Source organism: Blennius ocellaris (assembly GCF_963422515.1).
Source record: "Blennius ocellaris genome assembly, chromosome: 10".
In the NCBI taxonomy this organism is placed as follows: Eukaryota; Metazoa; Chordata; class Actinopteri; order Blenniiformes; family Blenniidae; genus Blennius; species Blennius ocellaris.
In genome coordinates this window covers 14,128,779-14,147,684 of record NC_137659.1, presented here as the reverse complement: position 1 = coordinate 14,147,684, position 18,906 = coordinate 14,128,779, and the positions used below count along the sequence as shown (strand labels likewise).

The window sequence follows — 18,906 nt, the reverse complement described above, 5'->3', positions numbered from 1 at the left end:
GCTGGCAAAATGAAATAAAATTGAACTGAATGAAGAGAAAACAAACACAAAAAAACCCCCCAACTGGCCCACGTTTGAGAAAGAAGGCTTGGATTGACATCCTCACCACAAGCAGCCGGGTGGGTGCGGGGGGTTCTGCGGCGAGGATGGATGGATAGACTGTATGGATCTGTGTGATGTACACAACGCTCACTTCTGCTCCCCGTCTGACTGAAGCAGACACACAATCCTCCCATTGTTTGGGAGAAACCCCCTTTCGTGCACTCAATTAGCGCCCTCTTCACCATACCAGCACCATGAGCGGGAATACACACCCCATTTGTTCTCAGTCACTCCATCCGCAAGCTACCATAGCAACCCTCACAGAGAGGTTGGTAACATCAATGGGACTCAATCCTGAGACCCAATCGAGCAGCCTGTGCCTTCTGACGATCCCCCCCCAGGCACGAGGCGACGGCGTCTCCCCCCCCCCCGGCGTCCATGTGGAAGTAAACACCGTGGACGGCATCTTCTCCCTCTCGTCGTGACCTGCGACACCTGCACAGCTGCCGCAGGGTCTGCGAGACGCACTGAATCACACACAGCCTTCCGACAGATGCATCGTGTTTTTAATACTTGCCCATTGACAAACGACAAAGATAGTTTCGCGCACGGATGCATGAAAATGTCTTATCACGTTGGTTCCCAGCAGCTGGGGATGACATGTGCCATTCAAAAATTGAATGAAGTACAAGTGCTTTAAGAGATCTCGCATATTTAGACCCTGGTTTCAAGTGTCAAAAAAAAATCGTCATCAATGCACATAGTGGTCACTTTGCATAACAAAGTTTAGTAAGCATACTCGCAACAGTCGTAAAGTGTCGAGATGGCGGGCAAGAACAAACAATTCTGAACGATGCCGACCACAATCCGGATTTCTTGATCAAACTCTCACATTAATGCAGGCACATTCAATCACAACACCATTAGTTTTCTCGAACAAACGTCATCAGTGTTCATAAGGCTGCACACGACACTTGAATCAATACAATTTCATAGGACATTGTGGATGTGATCAACCACGCGGGAACAGAGATGACACATCCTTACTTGGAGTTCTGCTCCTTTCAATGAACATTTACATCCTGAATCACATACGAGCAACATGTAATGACATAACATCTGTGCAAGTTAGCAGAACAGCCACTGTTGCCATGTTTCCTCATAGCCAGTGGAGAGAACGCATGTATGGAAACATCACACAGCCACAGATGATCCTTTCGCTCTTAAATGGCACATTTGATTTGAATAACTAAAATCCAGTGGTGACGCCTCAGTCATGAAGAAAACATACAGGTTGTTCCAGTCTCGGTTAAATTACATCATTTCACGGTGAATACCTCGCATTAGTTTGACAGTAAACAGACAGGGTTTCAAAAATAAAGATTTTGACAGTATAGCACTGTAAAAACAAAACCGCTACAGAAATAATACGAAACTTTGGAAGCAGGCTGTGTAACCAGGTCATATGTGGTGCGGAGGCTCCTGAGTCTTCAGCTGTGGTTAACAGAAGTATCTTTTCTTCTCCTCCTATCCCCTCTTTATTTTCTCACTGATGATCATGTGTGAATCTGATATTAATGAGTTTAGTTGGCAGTTCTTGATTAACATTTGCCATGTGGTTGCTATGGTGAGCTCATGAATTAAAAAGGTGTAAAAAAAAAAAAAAAAAAACCCAGCCACCAGCGCCCCCATGTGGTAAAGTGTAAAACAGTATTCCTACTGGAAACCCCCTAAAATAACCCAAACATAAAGAAGCCACAGTGACTTATTTGTGGACTAAATGGAATGCGCATCTTATCTATAGAGGAGGAAAAAAAAAAAAAAAAGAGGTAGCAATTATATGTGGAAAATAATTCCATGCTGTAACAGTGTACGGTGACGTCTTAACTTTGTGCTAATGTGGGTTGGTTTCCTGCTTTCAACCGCTATTATTTGTACTGGATCAGCATGTCAATACACGCCATGGGCTATTTTTAATGTGAGAGGAAAAAAACAAACAAACAACTGTCTCTGAGAGATAGAATAAAATAGCTCTAGATGATGATTAGGAAGCACACAAAGGCACTATAGCTGAAAGTGGACCAGAATTCAAGTTTGGATACGAGGATCAATGTGCAAGGAACTGTTGTGATTGCGCTGTTGTAGGTTGAGCTCTGCAGATTGACCACAAAGGGGTTTTTTTGTGTGTTTTTTCCCCTAAGTATATTCTGGGACACCGTTGGTTCTCCTTATTACATTAAATTTGAGGGTGGAGTAAATATTCTGCAGCCTCACGGTGAAATGTCACACAAAAAAAATCATACATGCTAGTTCTCTGAAATCCTTGGCCACTGATAATTTTTTTGTTATTTGTTGAAACTGTTAACTTTAATAGTCACTATCTACGCGCTTATCTTCTCACTCGGTTTGAACTCCAGGTCCCCCCCCCCCCCCCACCGTGGGTTCGTCCAATTGCTATGGCTTGTTGTACCAATTCATAGAGCGCATCAGCGCGCTCTCCCAGCTCTGGAGGACATGGACATACTCTCGGTCTGGCAAAACAGTGTCTTCCTTCGCCGCGCCTCTGGGCAGGAACACTTTGTCGGTGCCCTGCAGCTTCTTCAGTTCCTCACGGTTCCTCCAAAAACCTGCACATGACAGTCAAAGACAGAACGGAAATGTTATTGATGATATACAGTCCAGCAAATGCATGATTTGACAACGTGCACCCCACACTAGTGACCAACAACTGAAAATGGCCTAAGAATGGTCTAATTAGCTATGCAATTGTCCACTGATTGACTGAAAACACATGATTCACCATGTAAATCAGTCCTCAGCGCCACCTGTTTCTGACCTGTTATAAAACAACAGCTCTCGCTTTACTGTGCCACTGGATGAAGCACTGACTAATGTATAACAGCCTAATTACACAACATGAATAATTGGAGAAAAAAAAAACAGGTTACATAACAAATAGCAGCAGTTCATTTTGCTTCTTCTGCCAGAGTCAGCAAGAATAAAAATAGGACTTTCTTGATCAAGAGTTTTCAAATAAAACTCTGTCACGGCTTTAATGTTGTAATATTTTTAGAGAACGGGGGTGAGCACGAGGTGAAACGCTGAAGCGTCTGACTGTTCGCCCGAGCTGCTTGTCTTCCCGTCTTTGCTTTATTCTATTTGTAGTGAGGGTGCCTCAAGAAATCCTGGCTTCACTCACACGAGGGTCACAAAACCGGTTCATTTACAGAAAGTACAATATGGAGTAACTTACTTTACCAAGCCAGAAAGGAATATTTGTATTTGTGTGTGTGTGTGTGTGTGTTAGGACTGATGCGTTTGCATACCCACTTCCAGTCCGGCCACAAAAGCAGCTCCCAGACACGACATCTCGTGGTGCTGGGGCCGAGCTACCTTTTTGTTGAACAGATCTGCAGTCAGCTGCATGATGAAGTCGTTGGAGGAAACACCGCCGTCCGCCCTGAGGTGGAAGAGAGCACTCAATTATGTCTCAACTCACTTCACTTGTAGAAGTATGAGAGAAACATAGACCCACAATGCATTGCCTATAAAGAAAAAAACAACAAAAAAAACTGAACTGCATTAGTCAAAGTAGGGTGCACAACACGGAGTCTGCTGTGGCTCGCGAACTGGATGGAATCCAAATTCGGCAATAAGATATTGCCCTGTAAGCCAAGACGGCTGCCCCTGGTCAGATGTAAGTTAAATGCTTATCCAGAGATTTTCTTTTTACATTACGTTAATAAGACACCCAGAGACCAGCTAAGTGGATGAGAGAAACTGCACCTGATCTTTGTGATGGGAATACGAGTCTCCTGCAGCATCGTCTCGTACAGTTGTTTATTTCTAGAGCAAAAGAGAATATCAATTACCATGAACAGGGGAAAACAGTGGGAGTTGCACAAACGAGAAGATCAGTCAAGGGCCTTGCAGCCTTTTGTGGTTGGATTGGACGGTGTTTCGTTTCTTCCCGCGGTCCAGAAACACGCATTTGAGGGTTTAAATTGTCCGTAGCTATGAACGAGAGCGCGTGTGAGCGACTACCAAGCTGCATTTGCCCTGCGTTCAAACTGGAATCAGCACTGGCTACAAGCAACCCTGTGTTGGATTTAACAGTAAAGGAGGACAAATGGAGAAAACGGCTATTCATATGGAAACTTCTTTTTCAGAGAGACTCACCTGAAGGCGAGAGACTCGAGGATGGCTCGGACCAGATGGCTTTTAGTGGTGGAGGGTTTCAGGCCCATGAGGGAAGCACAAGCTTTGGGATCATTCAGAGGAGCCTTTAATAAAACATTGACAAAAAGATGTCAAATGTTTACAGAATTTAAATCAACCTCATGGTCCTGAAGCAAGAAAATCTAAATACTATGAGGATCTGTTTGTTTTTTTGAAATGAGGACACATATAACATGTTCATGTTTCATCCTTTGAGAAGAAATGACTTATGCACCCAGCAATACAGCGAGGCTGGTGTCAAATTACAGGCCTTTGGGAAGGAGGCCAATTGAACAGAGGCTAAAATCACTCGTTTCAGATCAAGGAAGTACTGAGAGGCGGCAAAGGACAAAAACGTTATCGCTACTGGTAATTTTTTTTACTGTGACTCATTTGAATCGACTTTAAATTAAAGATCACAATGTGAAACATGAAAAACTGTGAATTGAAGCATCATAGAGCCAATTTTAAGTTATGTGGTCATCAAGGGTGCAATTACTGTACACGACTGCATGCAGGTGTTGTACTGAGTCGATCATAAAACAACCAGAAGAAAACATTATCTTCATACATAAAATTAGAAGCATTCAAGGCAAACACTTACAAAGGCCAGTTCACAATGGAGGGCAGAAAAAAAAAAGAGACAACAATGTTACGAAGAGACAAAATAAAAAAAAATTAAACAGATAGAATTACATGCTTGTACCGACTATAGAAAATACACATTGTTGCATTCTGGGTGAAAGTTTGACCAACTTTGCATAGAAATAAAACCGAACTGTATTGACCTGCAAGCCACTGAAGGAAGGGACGAAACACACGCCGCCTGAGTCGGCCACACTGTAAGCCATGGCCGAGGTGTCCTGGACGTCAGAGAAAAGTTCTACAACAACACAGGAAAGCATCACATGCAACCTCTGAAGCAGTCAGTCAGTTTACAGACCTGACCAATTGTGTCACGTTCTTGGGGAAAAATGCTTTAAACGACAGCGGGTGTCTTCCAGATTTGACTGAAATCCTCAATGTGTTTCAGTTTAAGCTTTTTCTCTGAAGCCGCTGTACTTGGTGAACTCCCTACGGTGCAGGGTGAGTCACCGGAGATTTGACGTGGATTTACGGGAAGAGATGAGAGGTTAAAGTCAGAAATACAAAAATAATATAGTTGGCATAGATTCAGGAGTCACAAGAGCAACAATCCAATATACACGTGATCAAAACTGGAGAAATGTCTATTTTATTTGAAAGAAGATTGCAGGGGATCCAATATGTATTCTTCGAATTGAGGAAATATTTGAAACAACACAGCAATGAGGCACAAAAAAAAAGTGAGTTCTTCCCAAAACTCTCAAAGTCATAATGTTTCACCAGTGTTATTACAAGGCTAACGAAACCAATTAAGAACAACGGTCTCACGCATGCCGCCACTCACCCAACTCCTGCGCCCATTTAATGGCGGTGCCCGTGTCGGCTGCGTTGCCCTCCGCCAGGTAAACGACCTCGGAGCCGATCTTCCAGCCCACCACGGGGTACAGACCTGCCGTGAGGGAGAGCGTGACGAGTCTGTACTGGACACGATGTGGACGCGCGTGCGGACGGCGGCGTGCGTCGCTCACCCGCCACGGACGTGTGCGGCTTGCTGCCCGTGTTTATGTCCATGAAGGTGCCTGTTCCCATGGTGATCTTTACATCCCCCACATTAAAGCAGCACTCTCCAAACATGGCCGCCTGCTGGTCTGCCATCTACAGGAGAGACAAAGGAGCTCCTTCATCTCTCATAATCCACTATGTTCAAGTAGCACAAAGTGTGTTTTCAATATAGAACAGTCACAAGTTGTGTCAGCTTGTGAAAGTATGTCATTTTTAATTAAAGGCATTTACAGCAAAGAGGAGAGTGCAAATTCTAATGATAATTAAAAAAACAAACAAACACATTACCTATTGTTCATTAACTCAATAACCAACTAAAATCTCTCTTTTTTTTTTTACAACATAATGGCTCTGACACGCTGGCGTCGACAAGTCAAAGGGTTGAAATGAATGGTTAATTTATTTCAACCACACAGATAACGGATTGAGTCAGACCTCCACCCCGATAACTCACCACACATCTGATGGGAATCGGCATGCCAAAGATGGATGGGTCCGTGGAGCCAAAGTCATGGCTGTTATGGCGCGAGGGAGAAACCACAGAAGCATCATAAAACACTCTTACTTAGTGGTCTACCGTATATCCATACTGACACCATCCCTGGATCTTGATTACAAACTCTGAGTGCACGAGAGGTTTACTGTCAGGAGGCCGTCATCTTAAGTGAGCGGCTGTAAAAAGTCAGAAAAGCTTTTCTTTGTCGTCTAATAAAACTATGTTCCAATACCTTATTGTCATTATTAATATGATTCATAGGTGGTTTCTATAGAATGGAAATCTTGTAATAGCTTCAATAAGGATAAAAACATGCATACTTTCGAAAACCCAATATTCGTCTGTGCATATGAGCTCATGTGAGCAAAGAAAGGACTTTCTCTAGTAACAGCAATAAGACTAATCGCAACACATCCATGACATTTTAGGCAAAAATCTACGAGGACAGACATGATTCATAATGTGTTGTAATTTGTGGGAAACACTTGACTCACCCCGTGTTTTCTACTTCGGGGAAAATGGAGAGCGGCAGAGACACCAGGGAGCAGAGAAAGCCACTCCAACACATCTGTGACACAGTCACCATTACAGGGACGTGAAAAAACACAAGACAGATGCAACAAAACTGAAACCAAAACAAGGAGGAATAGACAAACAATAATATACACCACACCTGATAGGAGTCGAATATTCCAGTTGAACTGGCATTGGAGTAATCTGTGGCGTGGACTTGTCCTGCAACAATTATAAGACAAATGATTGGTTAAAAAAACAAAACAACCAAAAAAAAAAGCAGTTGAGACTTTTTTCCAGCCGGCCCTCCCACTTTGAAAACTTCTCAGATGGCGCAATAGGATCGGACAGACGAAGAAGTTTCTGTCTTAAAATCCTGTGACACGCTATATGAAATGCAACTCATGCAACAAAGCACACATTACTGCACAGAGGAAGGGCGAAACCTAAACGCACCTTTTGTTAGCTTAAACAGCAGCCAGGTGTCAATTGTTCCAAAGCAGCAGTTCCTCTCATCTATGGCTTCACGAACCTAGGAAAAAAAAAAAAAGCAGAAACATGAACCAGCCTCTTCCTGCTGGAATCAAGTATCAATACGACACGATTAAAGACTCGTCAAACGAATGATTCTGTTTAGGATTAAAAAGTGAAGGTGACACAATTTGCAATATTTAGTCTCAAATGTAAATGTCTCAAAATCACCTGGAAATTTAAACACTTGTTTTTACCACTTCATCAAGGTGGGACGGTAAATGAGGAGGTGGTGACGATAATTTGTGGAACATGAAACTGTAAAAGTAAACTGCATAAATTCTGCCTTGGTTGTTCTCGGCGCCGACGTCACTCATGTAGCGGCGCCGGCGGCGTTAAACACGCCAAACGCCGTCCTGTCTGTTTATCAAGCAGGTCAAATTCCATCATGGCCGCCGTCAGGATGGGGTTCCCATCCACACACCTGCTTGTAGTGTGCCAGGGCCCAGGCGAGGCGGAACGTCACGTGTTGGGTGGAGAAGATGATGAGGCTTGCGGCGAGGGATCGCTTCTGCCGCGTCAGGAAGTAGGCAGCCTTCATCGCGCCGTGAATTGCCTGAGATGCACATAAAACACAACATCAACATACACAAAGTCTCATGAATTAAAAAAAACCCAAACCAAACAGTATGAAAGAGTGCAGCCTGACCTTCATGGTGCAGGATCTGTTCCAGGATTTCACCAAGTCTGCAGCCCTCTGGTCCTGCCAGGTGATGAAATTATGAAAAGGAACTCCAGTTCTCCTACCAGAGACAAAAAAACAACAACAAAAAACCCTCTCAACAACAATACAACATGGTTTTGTTTAATAATGCAGTAGTTTTCAGATCAGAGGAAGAAAGATGAATGGTTATCGTCTACCTGTCCCACGTTGTGAAGGTGCTGCGTTGGGTGGAGATGCCGAGGGCTTCAATCTGCCGCATCTGTACTCCGGCATCTACGATACAAGATCATTGTCGACATAAATTATAGTTGAAAGACGGAGAGGAATTAGAATTACATTGTTAAACGTGACGAATTCCAATCAAACTCTTGTGACTTTAACAGTTTCAGGCAATCCAATTATAATTTATGATCAGAAGTATAGAATTGTTGGTTTTACTTTGTTTTGGAACGAGATAATTACTTTGTCAATTGCAGGTAAAAAGAAGAAACCGTGCATTATGATGGTATATAATGGCAATGCAATACACGACTGCTGGTGTCTGTGCCTGGTTAGTTCACGTTCATTTTTGTAAATTAACACCGACATTGTCCCTCATACATGTAATCTGTCTAAAGATTAAAGAGGTATTTGAACAAATTTTAAACATTTACAAATGATTTATGATGTCATAAAAAAGTGGAGTAAAAGGGAGATAATACAGAAAACTGCTGATAATTGTTTACACAAGTAAATCACAATGTTATGATTTCTATAATAATGCAATAGTACATAAATGTAATAGTATGATTAATACAAAATAATAATGTAATTGTTGCACATTAATCAGTTTGTGGCTCGTGTGCCATCAGATGAGTATCAATTAGGATGAAACAATTTATTAAAATAAATAATTGCGCTGTAAAAATAAAATGTTTTATAATTTGTTTTGACAAATTAAGAACTGATAACTGTACTTTGATTAACAGCAGGATATACCTTTATAAAAAAAAAAGAATCATGACAAAAAAATGGGTGAATCAAAGAAAACAGTTTTGTATTTCGTGGTTTTTTTTTTTTTTTTTTTAATACTAGAAACATAAATAGTGTCTAATGTACCGTGAACAATACATGTAACCAGTCATCCGTCATCTATGCTGCTTCCCCCCCTGGAAGAGCGGCCAGCCCATCACAGGACAAACACAATCAGAGTGACAAATACACACACTCACAAGTACGCTACATTTATTTATTTTTTTAACAGTAATCGATTATCCTCTGATGCATGTTTTAAGTCGGAATTAACTGGAAAACCCAATGAGAAGAACATGAGCACTCCTCAGAGAAAGACCCCCCCCCCCCCCCCAAAACCAAACTCAAACCAGGGCTTTCCTCACAGTGCTGCTGACCACTTCAACAAAACAACATCCAAACAGTATTACTGTGCGTAAAGCACCGCCTGCATGAGATACGCCTTCGAACTGAACTCGCAGCTGCATTTATACTTTTAAAACAATAAATAAAATATGAGCGTGAAGTGCCACTTAAGGAAGTGACTTATTGGAAAGCCGCTGGATAGAAATGATCACTATTGTAAGTGGAGTACAGCTTAAGAACAGGCCGCTCATTGTTTATTCTTTGCTGAAAACAAAACCATGAAGTCACTCAGATCACCTGCATTGGGGTGAACACTGTCCCCGCTATAGGTTTCGAACACACATTGTATAGAATAGTAAAAGCACAGTGAAATGCATAGAGGGAACAGTGTGGCGTGAGAAGGCAGGATGTACCTTGCACTGCTCCCTTGACCACAGAGACAAAACCTCTCCACAGTGCGTCTGGGTCAATCTCCACATGTCCTACCTCTGGATACAACGGGAAGATCTGAGGACAAGCATCAATACAAGTCGTTCCATACATCAAACAAACAAACAAACAGACACCCCCCCCCCCCCCCCCCCACTGAGTGTTGGACCGGCACTGACGTGTTCACTGAACCAAACCCGAGGGACACCAGTACCTTGCACGTGCACGATCCTCGGACTTTCGCCTCCTTGTCGTAGACGTGACCTCTGATCGACGACGTCCCGACGTCCACTGACAGAATGAAGCTTTCTCGGTTGTAACCATTGCGCTGGCTCCCCATCGTGGCGGTATCGGTGTTCTTGAACCTAACATCAGCCCCAGACAGGCAGTGGTCAGCTCATGTTGGGCTTGTTTACCGCCTGCGTGTGTGGACGTTGGACCTTTGGATCGTCCAGTTGCACTTCACCCTGTGGGTTTAACACGTTATAAGATACCAGGTCAATGTAACGAAGCTCAGCACGTCTTGGAGAACGGATACAGAGTGTTTATTTCTTTTTTTCTTTTTTCTTTTATTTTACTTTCGATATTTGAAGAGCTGAAATAAGGCGGCTCAAACAAAATGTGACCAACTCAAGAGTTAAGTTGAGCTAATTGTAATTGGCTACAAAGCTAGCTGTAAAAAAAACAACAACCTGTACGATTAATTCGTGGTCGAAATGTATACACCCAAAAACGTTTTGTGTAAAACACAGTGAAATGTAAGTTAGTAATTACCCCGATGTGCGTCCATGGAATTACACGGAAGATCTGAGAAGTGAGTGGAAAGCTGACGTCTTCGAATCACATAATACACACCTGAAGCTTTTTGCTCCCCATGGGCTTCCGTAGTCCAAGACGCGCATGGGCAGTACCGACCCAGTGGCATGTGCGTGTGGTTGCCTGAAAACACGTTTTATCCGGAGATTGTTTCACCCTAAACATGGTAAATACAGACGCGACAACAACTTTAAACGACATCTTTATCAGTCCGGGTGACACGCGTTTCAAGAGTTTTGTCTGAGGATTTTCTTCATTTGTTCGTACTTACTGTAAAACCATTAAGCTAACTGTTTGTTAGCTGCTGAGCGTTTACTTCTGCTCAAAGGTCCTAAAACATGTCGGCTTTACCTTATTATGAACGTTATTGCACATGGTGTCCAGGGTTTGGCTTATATTTTCCTCGCAGGACCAAGGCAAGCTTAATTTTTATTGATAAGCAGGCTCTTGTCATATTTTCTCACTGTTTTCCTTCCAGGCTCCAAGATTGAGAAAAAGGCAAATTAAAGTGACCGAGGAGCCCGACGTAAACCCTGGCAAGTGTTTTCCTCTTAACAGCTGGTTATTTAGAATGAACAGGGCTCTGTCACTCCCATTATTATAGTAACGACACTGAATCAGTTAAGCGCTTTACACATGATGAAACATAATGTCTGTTATTTCCATGTGGGCTGTTATATTTCATCTCTTATCTACCTCAGAATTGATCAATTTGAAGTATTTGTGAGTAAGTAAACTGATCGGTAAGTTTATTGAAAGACACGAGTAAGGACTATCAAAGATGATCTGTAAGTACACTGGAAATGAAGGATCATTTATTAGCAATGGCTGAGATAAGTAAAGGTAAACTAACAGCTCCATATGCAATATTTCTTTTACTCTAAAGTTCATCTAACTGATTCAGCATCTTTATTTGTCCTCAGATTCGCAATCAACCGGTTTAACTTGCAGCATAACCTGCTGATGTTGGTTGTGCTCTTTGGTGCATTGTCTAGTAATGTGTGATCACATTAAAGGCTCATCCTGGCACTTTAATTGAACCAATTCTTGTTTCAGATGATCAGGCTGAGACTGTCTCCTCAAGTGAAGAAACAGGAGTGACGGAAAAGGACCAAAATGAACAAGGTGCAGAAAACACATACTATATTCTCCACCCATCTTCTGTACCACATCATCCAAATGAGTCGTTTACAGCTGAACAGTTTGCCAGTCCATCACCAGACAGACACACACTCACACCTATGAGCAATTAACAAACAAACAACCCCCCCCCCCCCCCCCCCCCCCCCCCCCAGTTAACCTTTAACAGAAGCTCCAAAACCATGTAGTTACTGTAAGCATTTGTCTGTAGATCTTCAGATGGACGTTGAAGTAAAAGGAAATGCTCCAACTGTAACAATGTCCTGGGAGAAGAACGGTGTTGACGGAGCAGACGTTCACACAGAAGAGAAGATCCATTCCGGCGATGGGGTGGCTGCAGCGGAGACCGCGGAAAGTGGTATGGATGTTCACGTTTGTTAAATAAAATGGTGGTTCACAGTATTTCTCATAAACGGTACCTTTGAATATTGTTTATTACATACAGACAAACAGCCTGAGACCACCTCTTCAGGTACGGCAGATGAGTCGACAGAAGAAGCTCTCACTCATCCTGAAGAAACAGAAGTGCAGCAAGAGGCGGCGGAGCGTGGAGCTAAACAAGGTAATACAAAAATAACAATTTCCTATGTGCATCAGTATAATCCCGAATGGTGCCCATAATGACTTTTCCCTTTTAGGATCTCAGGTGGATGTTGTTGTTGACGGCAATCAAAGTGCTCCCAGAGTGACTGTAACCCGCCAAAGTAAAAACAAGCAAAAAAAGAGTAAAGATACTGAAAAGGAAAGTGACCAGATGACTCCCACGGAGACGGCAGGTAAGCATGTGTGAAAGAGTAAATACTCCGAAGGTTATTGAAGAAAACATGTTGAAAGCGAGATGTTTGCCGGATCAAATTCCAAAGACGGTCCCCAGAGGCTCATGTTGCTTCAGGAAGGGTGTCTGACATCAAACTGCCAAAGTCGATCACATACGTCTGGAAAGGGAAGATATTAAGTCTTACTTTTCTGGTTTGAACTGGATTGTCTTTCTCAATATTTTTCCAGTGTCTCTTTCGTTATTGTTACTGTATTTGTTTTTATTGAAACTATAAACTACTTATCTGGAATACATAAAAACAATTTTAATTTGAAGATGTCGATACTACATCAAAAACAGCCAAAGTATCAATGATGGTAGGAATTTCTACTATAATACACAGGTAAATACTCTGTCTTGTCGTGTTGTTTTCAATCGTTATGTGTTTGCTGTTTAAGGTTTTCGTGTCTTCATCGGCAACCTGAACAACTCCAAAACATCTGAAGAAGTCAAAAGCTCACTCGAAAATTACCTGATGAGCCAAAGCCTTGTGTTTCAGGACGTCCAGTTAAACCGGTACAAGTGAGTGTTTATCCGGTTCAGTTCTCTGACTTTATCTATGGCGTTTGGAAGTCATGCTGTTGCTGCGCAAAACAACTAAAGAGTGATTTTTTTTTTTCTTTTTTCTGCTGTTGTAGAAAATTTGCTTTTGTAGATTTTGCCTCAGAAATGGACCTGACTAAAGCTCTGGCGTTAGATGGAGCAGTGATTCTTGACAGGCCGATGAAGATCGCCAAAGCGGCAGGCAAAAGTGCAGCCAAAGTGAAGGCGAAGGTTCCTGCTGTGGGCAAAAACGGTAAAATAGGATTGCTTGATAATTGAGAGTTTAGATTTTACTTAATGCAGTTTACAATTATTTTGTTCTCACAAATTGGAAAAGTGTTATCGTACAACAAAAAGGTAATGGGTTTCTGTGACTTTTGCAGCCAGAGATGGCAGATGTTTGTTTCTGAAAAACGTCCCGTACAACGCAACAAAAAAGAGAATCCTGAAACTTTTCCCCAAGGCCGTCGACGTCCGTTTCCCTGGTGGAGCAGAAAGTCCGAGTCAGGGGTGAGAACTTCCAACAACCCGGCGTCAAAACAAAACGCGTCTTATTTACTGTATATGTAACGGGCCTTTTGAATGTGGAGTAAAGTCAATTTTCTTCTATTTGACAGAATTGCTTTCCTGGAATTTGAAAATAAATCTGTTGCTAAGAAAGTCCTGGAGAGGAAACAAGGAGTGAAGATCAACGGCCGGCTGCTGATCGTGGACACTGTGGGAGAATCAAAGATGCCGAAAGGCTCTAAAGAGAAGGTTGATGCCAAAGGTGAATCAGTTCGGTGATGGTTTTCTTTCGTTTCTTATTGGAAACTGAAAAGTAACCCAAGAGTTCTGTTTAAAAAAAAAAAGTAATACATTTTTTTTTTTAATTTCAATATTTACAGCTGGAGCCACGTCGACTAACACTTTACTTGTGAGCAATTTGACTGAGAAGGTGAAAGAAAAACACCTGAAGAAAGCGTTTCCGGGGGCCGTTAGTGTCCGGATACGTCAGAACAGACTCAGACCAGGAATGTAAGTACATCTTGCTCAATTGATCGCTCTTTTTTTTTTTTCCCCAGCAAATGAAGCCATGGATATTTAAAAAAAAAAAAAAAAAAATCCTTTTAATTCTCTACAGGTTTGCATTTGTTGAGTTTGCAGCAGTGGACGAAGCTGCGAAAGCCTTGAAGTCGTCAAAGAGCATTAGCGTCTGCCGAAACAAAGTCAAAGTGCAGTTCTGTGTGAAGCCCAAGCCAGAGGAACCAACCGGTATGAGCCCAACATAAGTTCAGTCAGCATTGAAGGTGTCCTCTAAATGTTTTTATGTTCAATGATTTGTTTCAATGTCGCTGCTTAGTGCTGACAAAAACCCTGATTGTGATGAACCTCGCCGAGAAGACGACTGCAGAGACGCTGCAAAGTGCGTTCGAGGGAGCCGTCGGTGCAAGAGTCACCACAGAACGAGAGACGGGGCTTTCAAAGAGGTTGGGAGCAGAAGGTTTTCACTTCACCCCTTTAAGACGGTTGTTTTCTGATGACACCCGGTCTCCGTTTTGTTCTCATCAGGTTCGGTTTTGTTGAGTTTGAGAGCGAAGAAACTTGCAAAGCTGCCAAAGAAGCCATGGAGGACTGCGAGATCGACGGCAGCAAAGTGACTGTGGCATTGGCAAAAGCGAAGACAAAAAAGAGTTCTGCTGGACAGGCTGAGAGCCAGAGAGCGAGGAAAGGAAACTCTGGAGAGAAATGTTGTGAAGAAGGTAAAGGTTAACATTGGCTGGGAAAGGAATGTCATTATAGAGCTCAATATGGACTGAAATGTAAATAAAAGGAACATTTAAAGCAGCAATAACATGAGAGGATGTAGGTTGTGATGTTATGTAATCCCATATTGACAACTCTGATAATGGTGCTTATACATATTATAGATTAATGTCGACTCAACACACAGACTATATTCAAATTCAAAGACTATTTTTAGCTTTTCGTGAATGCTGCTTCTCTCCAAGATGAGCAAAATAATAAAAACATTAATTAACATCGAACACAAGTCTGGGTTTTGTTAGAGTGCAAGTCCACCACTTTGAGGATCTGAATATTTCTACAAACAAAGTCGTAAACTTGTTACATGAACAAAGTGGCAATAATATACTGTAATGCACGTGAGAGAAGCCAGGGAAAAAGAAAGGAGAAGTTAATATTTTACCTCCTAAGACTTTCTTCCAGCTTTAGCAGTTTGGTGGCTCCTGGTCAGCCAACATGGCAACCTGCTGTTATGCTGCACAATTACTTAAATTTAGCTTTACAAAGTAAAGTAAAAACAAAAAGATAACAAAACTGTTATTTACGTAAAAAATTTTTTTAAGGAGTCAAACATTTCAAATCAATTAAATTAACATGTTCATTTTCACAGCACTAATTATTATGATTTATTTTTGATACTGAAAAAACCCAACAGAATACAATAATATATGATAACGAGTTGTATCATATCAAATAACTTGCATATTTTTCTTTCTGTTTCAGTGACTGGAAAACGGAAAGCAGACTCTGCACTCCAGACTCCACCACCCAAAAAAACTAAAATCACCAAGAACGGTAGGAACTCGTATTCCAAGAGACGGATTTGGTTGAATAATTTTAGGAAAACTGAAAGTCCAGAAGTTGCCAGGGTTGGAACGTAAAGTGTCTCCGTTCTATTTCAGGCAGTACACACCTGATTTAGCTTGGAAAAATTCCGAAATAAAAGTGAGATTATTGCCGTTTTTGAAAAAGTATAAACATCACAAGTATAATGATACGAAGTTTTTTTTTACTATATAATAACATAATTTGGAAAAACTCAAACTGCTGTAATATAAAGGCGAAACATTCAGAAAAAGGGTTGCCTACTAAATCTTGCTTTATAAAGACAATAATTAGATTTTCTGAAATGGGAGACACAAATTCTAGGTTTTTCAATATCAACCTGCACACTGCAGCTGCAACTCACTGGTTTGACTGCGGGGAACGTCGACGTCGAGCTGCAGCTCCACGTGCATCAACGCCAGGAGACCCTGAACATGAAACGTTTTCTGTCTCTTGCAGTGAAGGGAGAACCGAGAGGAGCCTCCCCATTAAAGACAGGTGACGTGGTCAATAATGATGTGGACTCGTCTTACATCAGGCTGCTGAATGAATCCGCCCGGTGAAATATCCGCTGTCGTCTTCATTCATTTATCTTCTGTGGTTTTTCAAACAGATTTATCTCTCTTCGTTGGCAACCTCAACAACTCGAAAGAATTTGAAGAGATCAAAAACTCCCTAGCAACTTTCCTAATGAACCAGTCTCTCCTCTTTCAAGATATCCGATTAGACCGCTCCAAGTAAGTGTCTGTTCTTATTGGCTCAGTTCCAATCAACTCATGGATGTGTGAGCGCTGCCGTCGCGTACCACCACTAAAGAGTTACTTTCTGCTCTTACAGAAAACACGCTTATGTAGAATTTGCCTCCAATATGGACCTGACGAAAGCCCTGACGTTAAATGGAAAAGTGGTTCTCGACAAGCCAATGAGGATCGCCAAGGCAAATATCAAAAGTTTGGAGAAGGCGAAGGTGAAAACTCCGCCAGCGGAAAAGAAAAGTATGGGTCTGTTTAATAAGAGTTCCTGAATAACTCCAAAGTAGCTGCTGTGGGTTAACTCTCTTCTGGTCACTCTGCAGGTTCCAAGGTGAACGGAAGGAAACGTGGGAAAGCCAGAAAAAGAGGTAACGCTGGAACACTGGGAGGTTAAGAACAACTGAATTGTGAATAAAGTGGAAATAGTTGTGTGATCTGATCACAAAGAGGCACTCGGATAAATATTGCATTACAGCCTTTTCAACAACTGATTGTTTTCCTCCCGTCAGTCGTCTGCTACGTTAGGAGGAGCTGATGTTTTTTTGTCTTTTCCATCTTCACTTTAGAAAAGCATCTAAATAATAAAAAATAAAAAAAAACATCCTTTTTCTCTGCCACTTCATCCTGCTCACATTCAACACTCAAACACAGTTTCAGGTCACCGTTCATGTTAAATGCATGTTCTTGGACTTAAGAATCCTCCCAGCGAACATGAAAACTCCACACAGAATTGCTGCCCAATGAAGTAAATCATTTGTTTCTTTTAGGAAAAGGCAAAGCAGATGACTCGTCTCAAGTTGCAGCTGAAGAAGTGGAAACCAACAACTAATTGGACAATGTGTGTATAACTGTATACAAACCATATATCTGCTCATGCTGTTTAATTGTTGAAGTATTTGGGTTGGAACTAATACTATAATAATATTTCAACAGTGTCATAAGTCATGTAACTTTTAATTTGAGTGGATTGTGCACCTCCACTTCTCGTTTAGCAAATGTACAAATTATTTGTTTCCACTTTCAGTTTTGTCAAAAACTGAAGACACTGTTGTGAAAAGACACATTTTTCAAACACAAAGATAAATATTTTGTTGACCTCAAACCAGCTGTCTTCTAGTGTTTTGTTCCAACGTACTACGTGATCACGTTAACCCAGGAATACTTGTCATGCGTCTGTGAGTGACACTGGCTCACAAAAGTGTCCATACACATTGTCATTCTCCACATTTTGTCACATTACAACCACAAACCATCGTCTGAACAGCCATTTTCAAGTCCGGCCAGAGATGTTCATTTGGATGAACGTCTGGATTTTTACTTGTTCCTTCTAACACGCAGATGCGTTTTGATCTAAACCATCCCATAGTAGCTCTGGCTGTATGTTTTGAGTCGTCGTCCTGCAGGAAGGTGAACGTCTGTCCCAGTCTCAATCTGTCTCGCCAGCCTCGCTGATCCTCCCGAAGCAAAGCATCCCCACACCATCATGCTGCCACCACCATGTTTCCCAGGAGATTGTGTGTTGCACTGGATTTTATTTCGGGGTATCGGAGTAAAGGCTGTACTGTGACAAGATGTGGAAAAGCGTATCAGTATTTGTAAACCACCGTAAAACGATGGCAGTACCATCCCTCGGCATGCCTCTGACCAGCCTTTATCACCAAATGAGCCATGGTTGTAATTTTCTACCAAACCTATTTTATCTGGGGCCACTAAACATGGTTGACCTTCAAAATAAGGGTGACAGCTTATAAAGTATATTTTGTTTTGGTACAGAAAATGTCTTGTCACATTCATGAAATTTCAGTCACACCATTATGACTCTTTTTAAACAGTTTTTCATGTTTCCCCCCGTCATTTTAAAGCTTTTAAGTTTAATTCTTGGCATTTGAGTTTTTATTTTTTAAAGTGGATTTAGCTCATTTTAGTGTTTTAGACTTGGTTAAAGCCAAAGAGCCACGGGCTGCAGACCTCTGGACAAGGCTGCTGTGCATGATTTGCACTAATAGTGTGTGTGTGTGTGTGTGTGTGTGTGTGTGTGTGTGTGTGTGTGTGTACAGTATATCATCACATATAGTCGTACATCCTCTCCACTGTAATGTACCCAGAAGGCCTTCTGTCCAGAAGAATCCACAACAGTTGTTTTGCAGCCTTTATAGAATTGAGCGACTTCTATAGTTTTCTTTAAAAAAAAACAAAACAACTATTTATTAATATCTTTGAGTGAATTGCATGATGGTGCTGCAGAGGCAGCAGTCACGTGGAGCTCGCGCACATTGCTCGTGGGCTCAGACGTGTTGTAACTCGCAGACATTTGGGGCCCAAACACGATGTC

General features: G+C 41.8%; 2 protein-coding genes across 2 annotated transcripts; one reads left to right on the top strand and one right to left on the bottom strand.

Moving 5' to 3' along the window:
* Positions 1-591: 591 nt before the first annotated feature.
* gk5 (glycerol kinase 5) lies at positions 592-10,768 on the bottom strand. Its single transcript, XM_080503803.1, has 17 exons — positions 10,671-10,768; positions 10,111-10,363; positions 9,881-9,974; positions 8,309-8,384; positions 8,097-8,190; positions 7,872-8,003; positions 7,373-7,448; positions 7,077-7,138; positions 6,898-6,971; positions 6,362-6,422; positions 5,874-6,000; positions 5,690-5,794; positions 5,049-5,143; positions 4,222-4,325; positions 3,829-3,888; positions 3,369-3,502; positions 592-2,669 (listed from the first exon to the last, which is right to left on the bottom strand). Exons 2-17 carry the CDS (start codon positions 10,234-10,236, stop codon positions 2,497-2,499), a joined length of 1,593 nt encoding a protein of 530 aa, XP_080359929.1. The 5' UTR covers positions 10,237-10,363; positions 10,671-10,768; the 3' UTR covers positions 592-2,496.
* Positions 10,769-10,785: 17 nt separating this feature from the next.
* Positions 10,786-17,630, top strand: LOC308135708 (uncharacterized protein). Its single transcript, XM_080503801.1, has 20 exons — positions 10,786-10,878; positions 11,191-11,248; positions 11,769-11,837; positions 12,064-12,210; positions 12,298-12,414; positions 12,491-12,628; positions 13,068-13,191; positions 13,308-13,465; positions 13,596-13,722; positions 13,830-13,981; positions 14,100-14,229; positions 14,336-14,466; positions 14,555-14,681; positions 14,764-14,954; positions 15,721-15,792; positions 16,282-16,320; positions 16,436-16,559; positions 16,660-16,817; positions 16,898-16,942; positions 17,342-17,630. Exons 1-20 carry the CDS (start codon positions 10,876-10,878, stop codon positions 17,401-17,403), a joined length of 2,172 nt encoding a protein of 723 aa, XP_080359927.1. The 5' UTR covers positions 10,786-10,875; the 3' UTR covers positions 17,404-17,630.
* Positions 17,631-18,906: the final 1,276 nt, after the last annotated feature.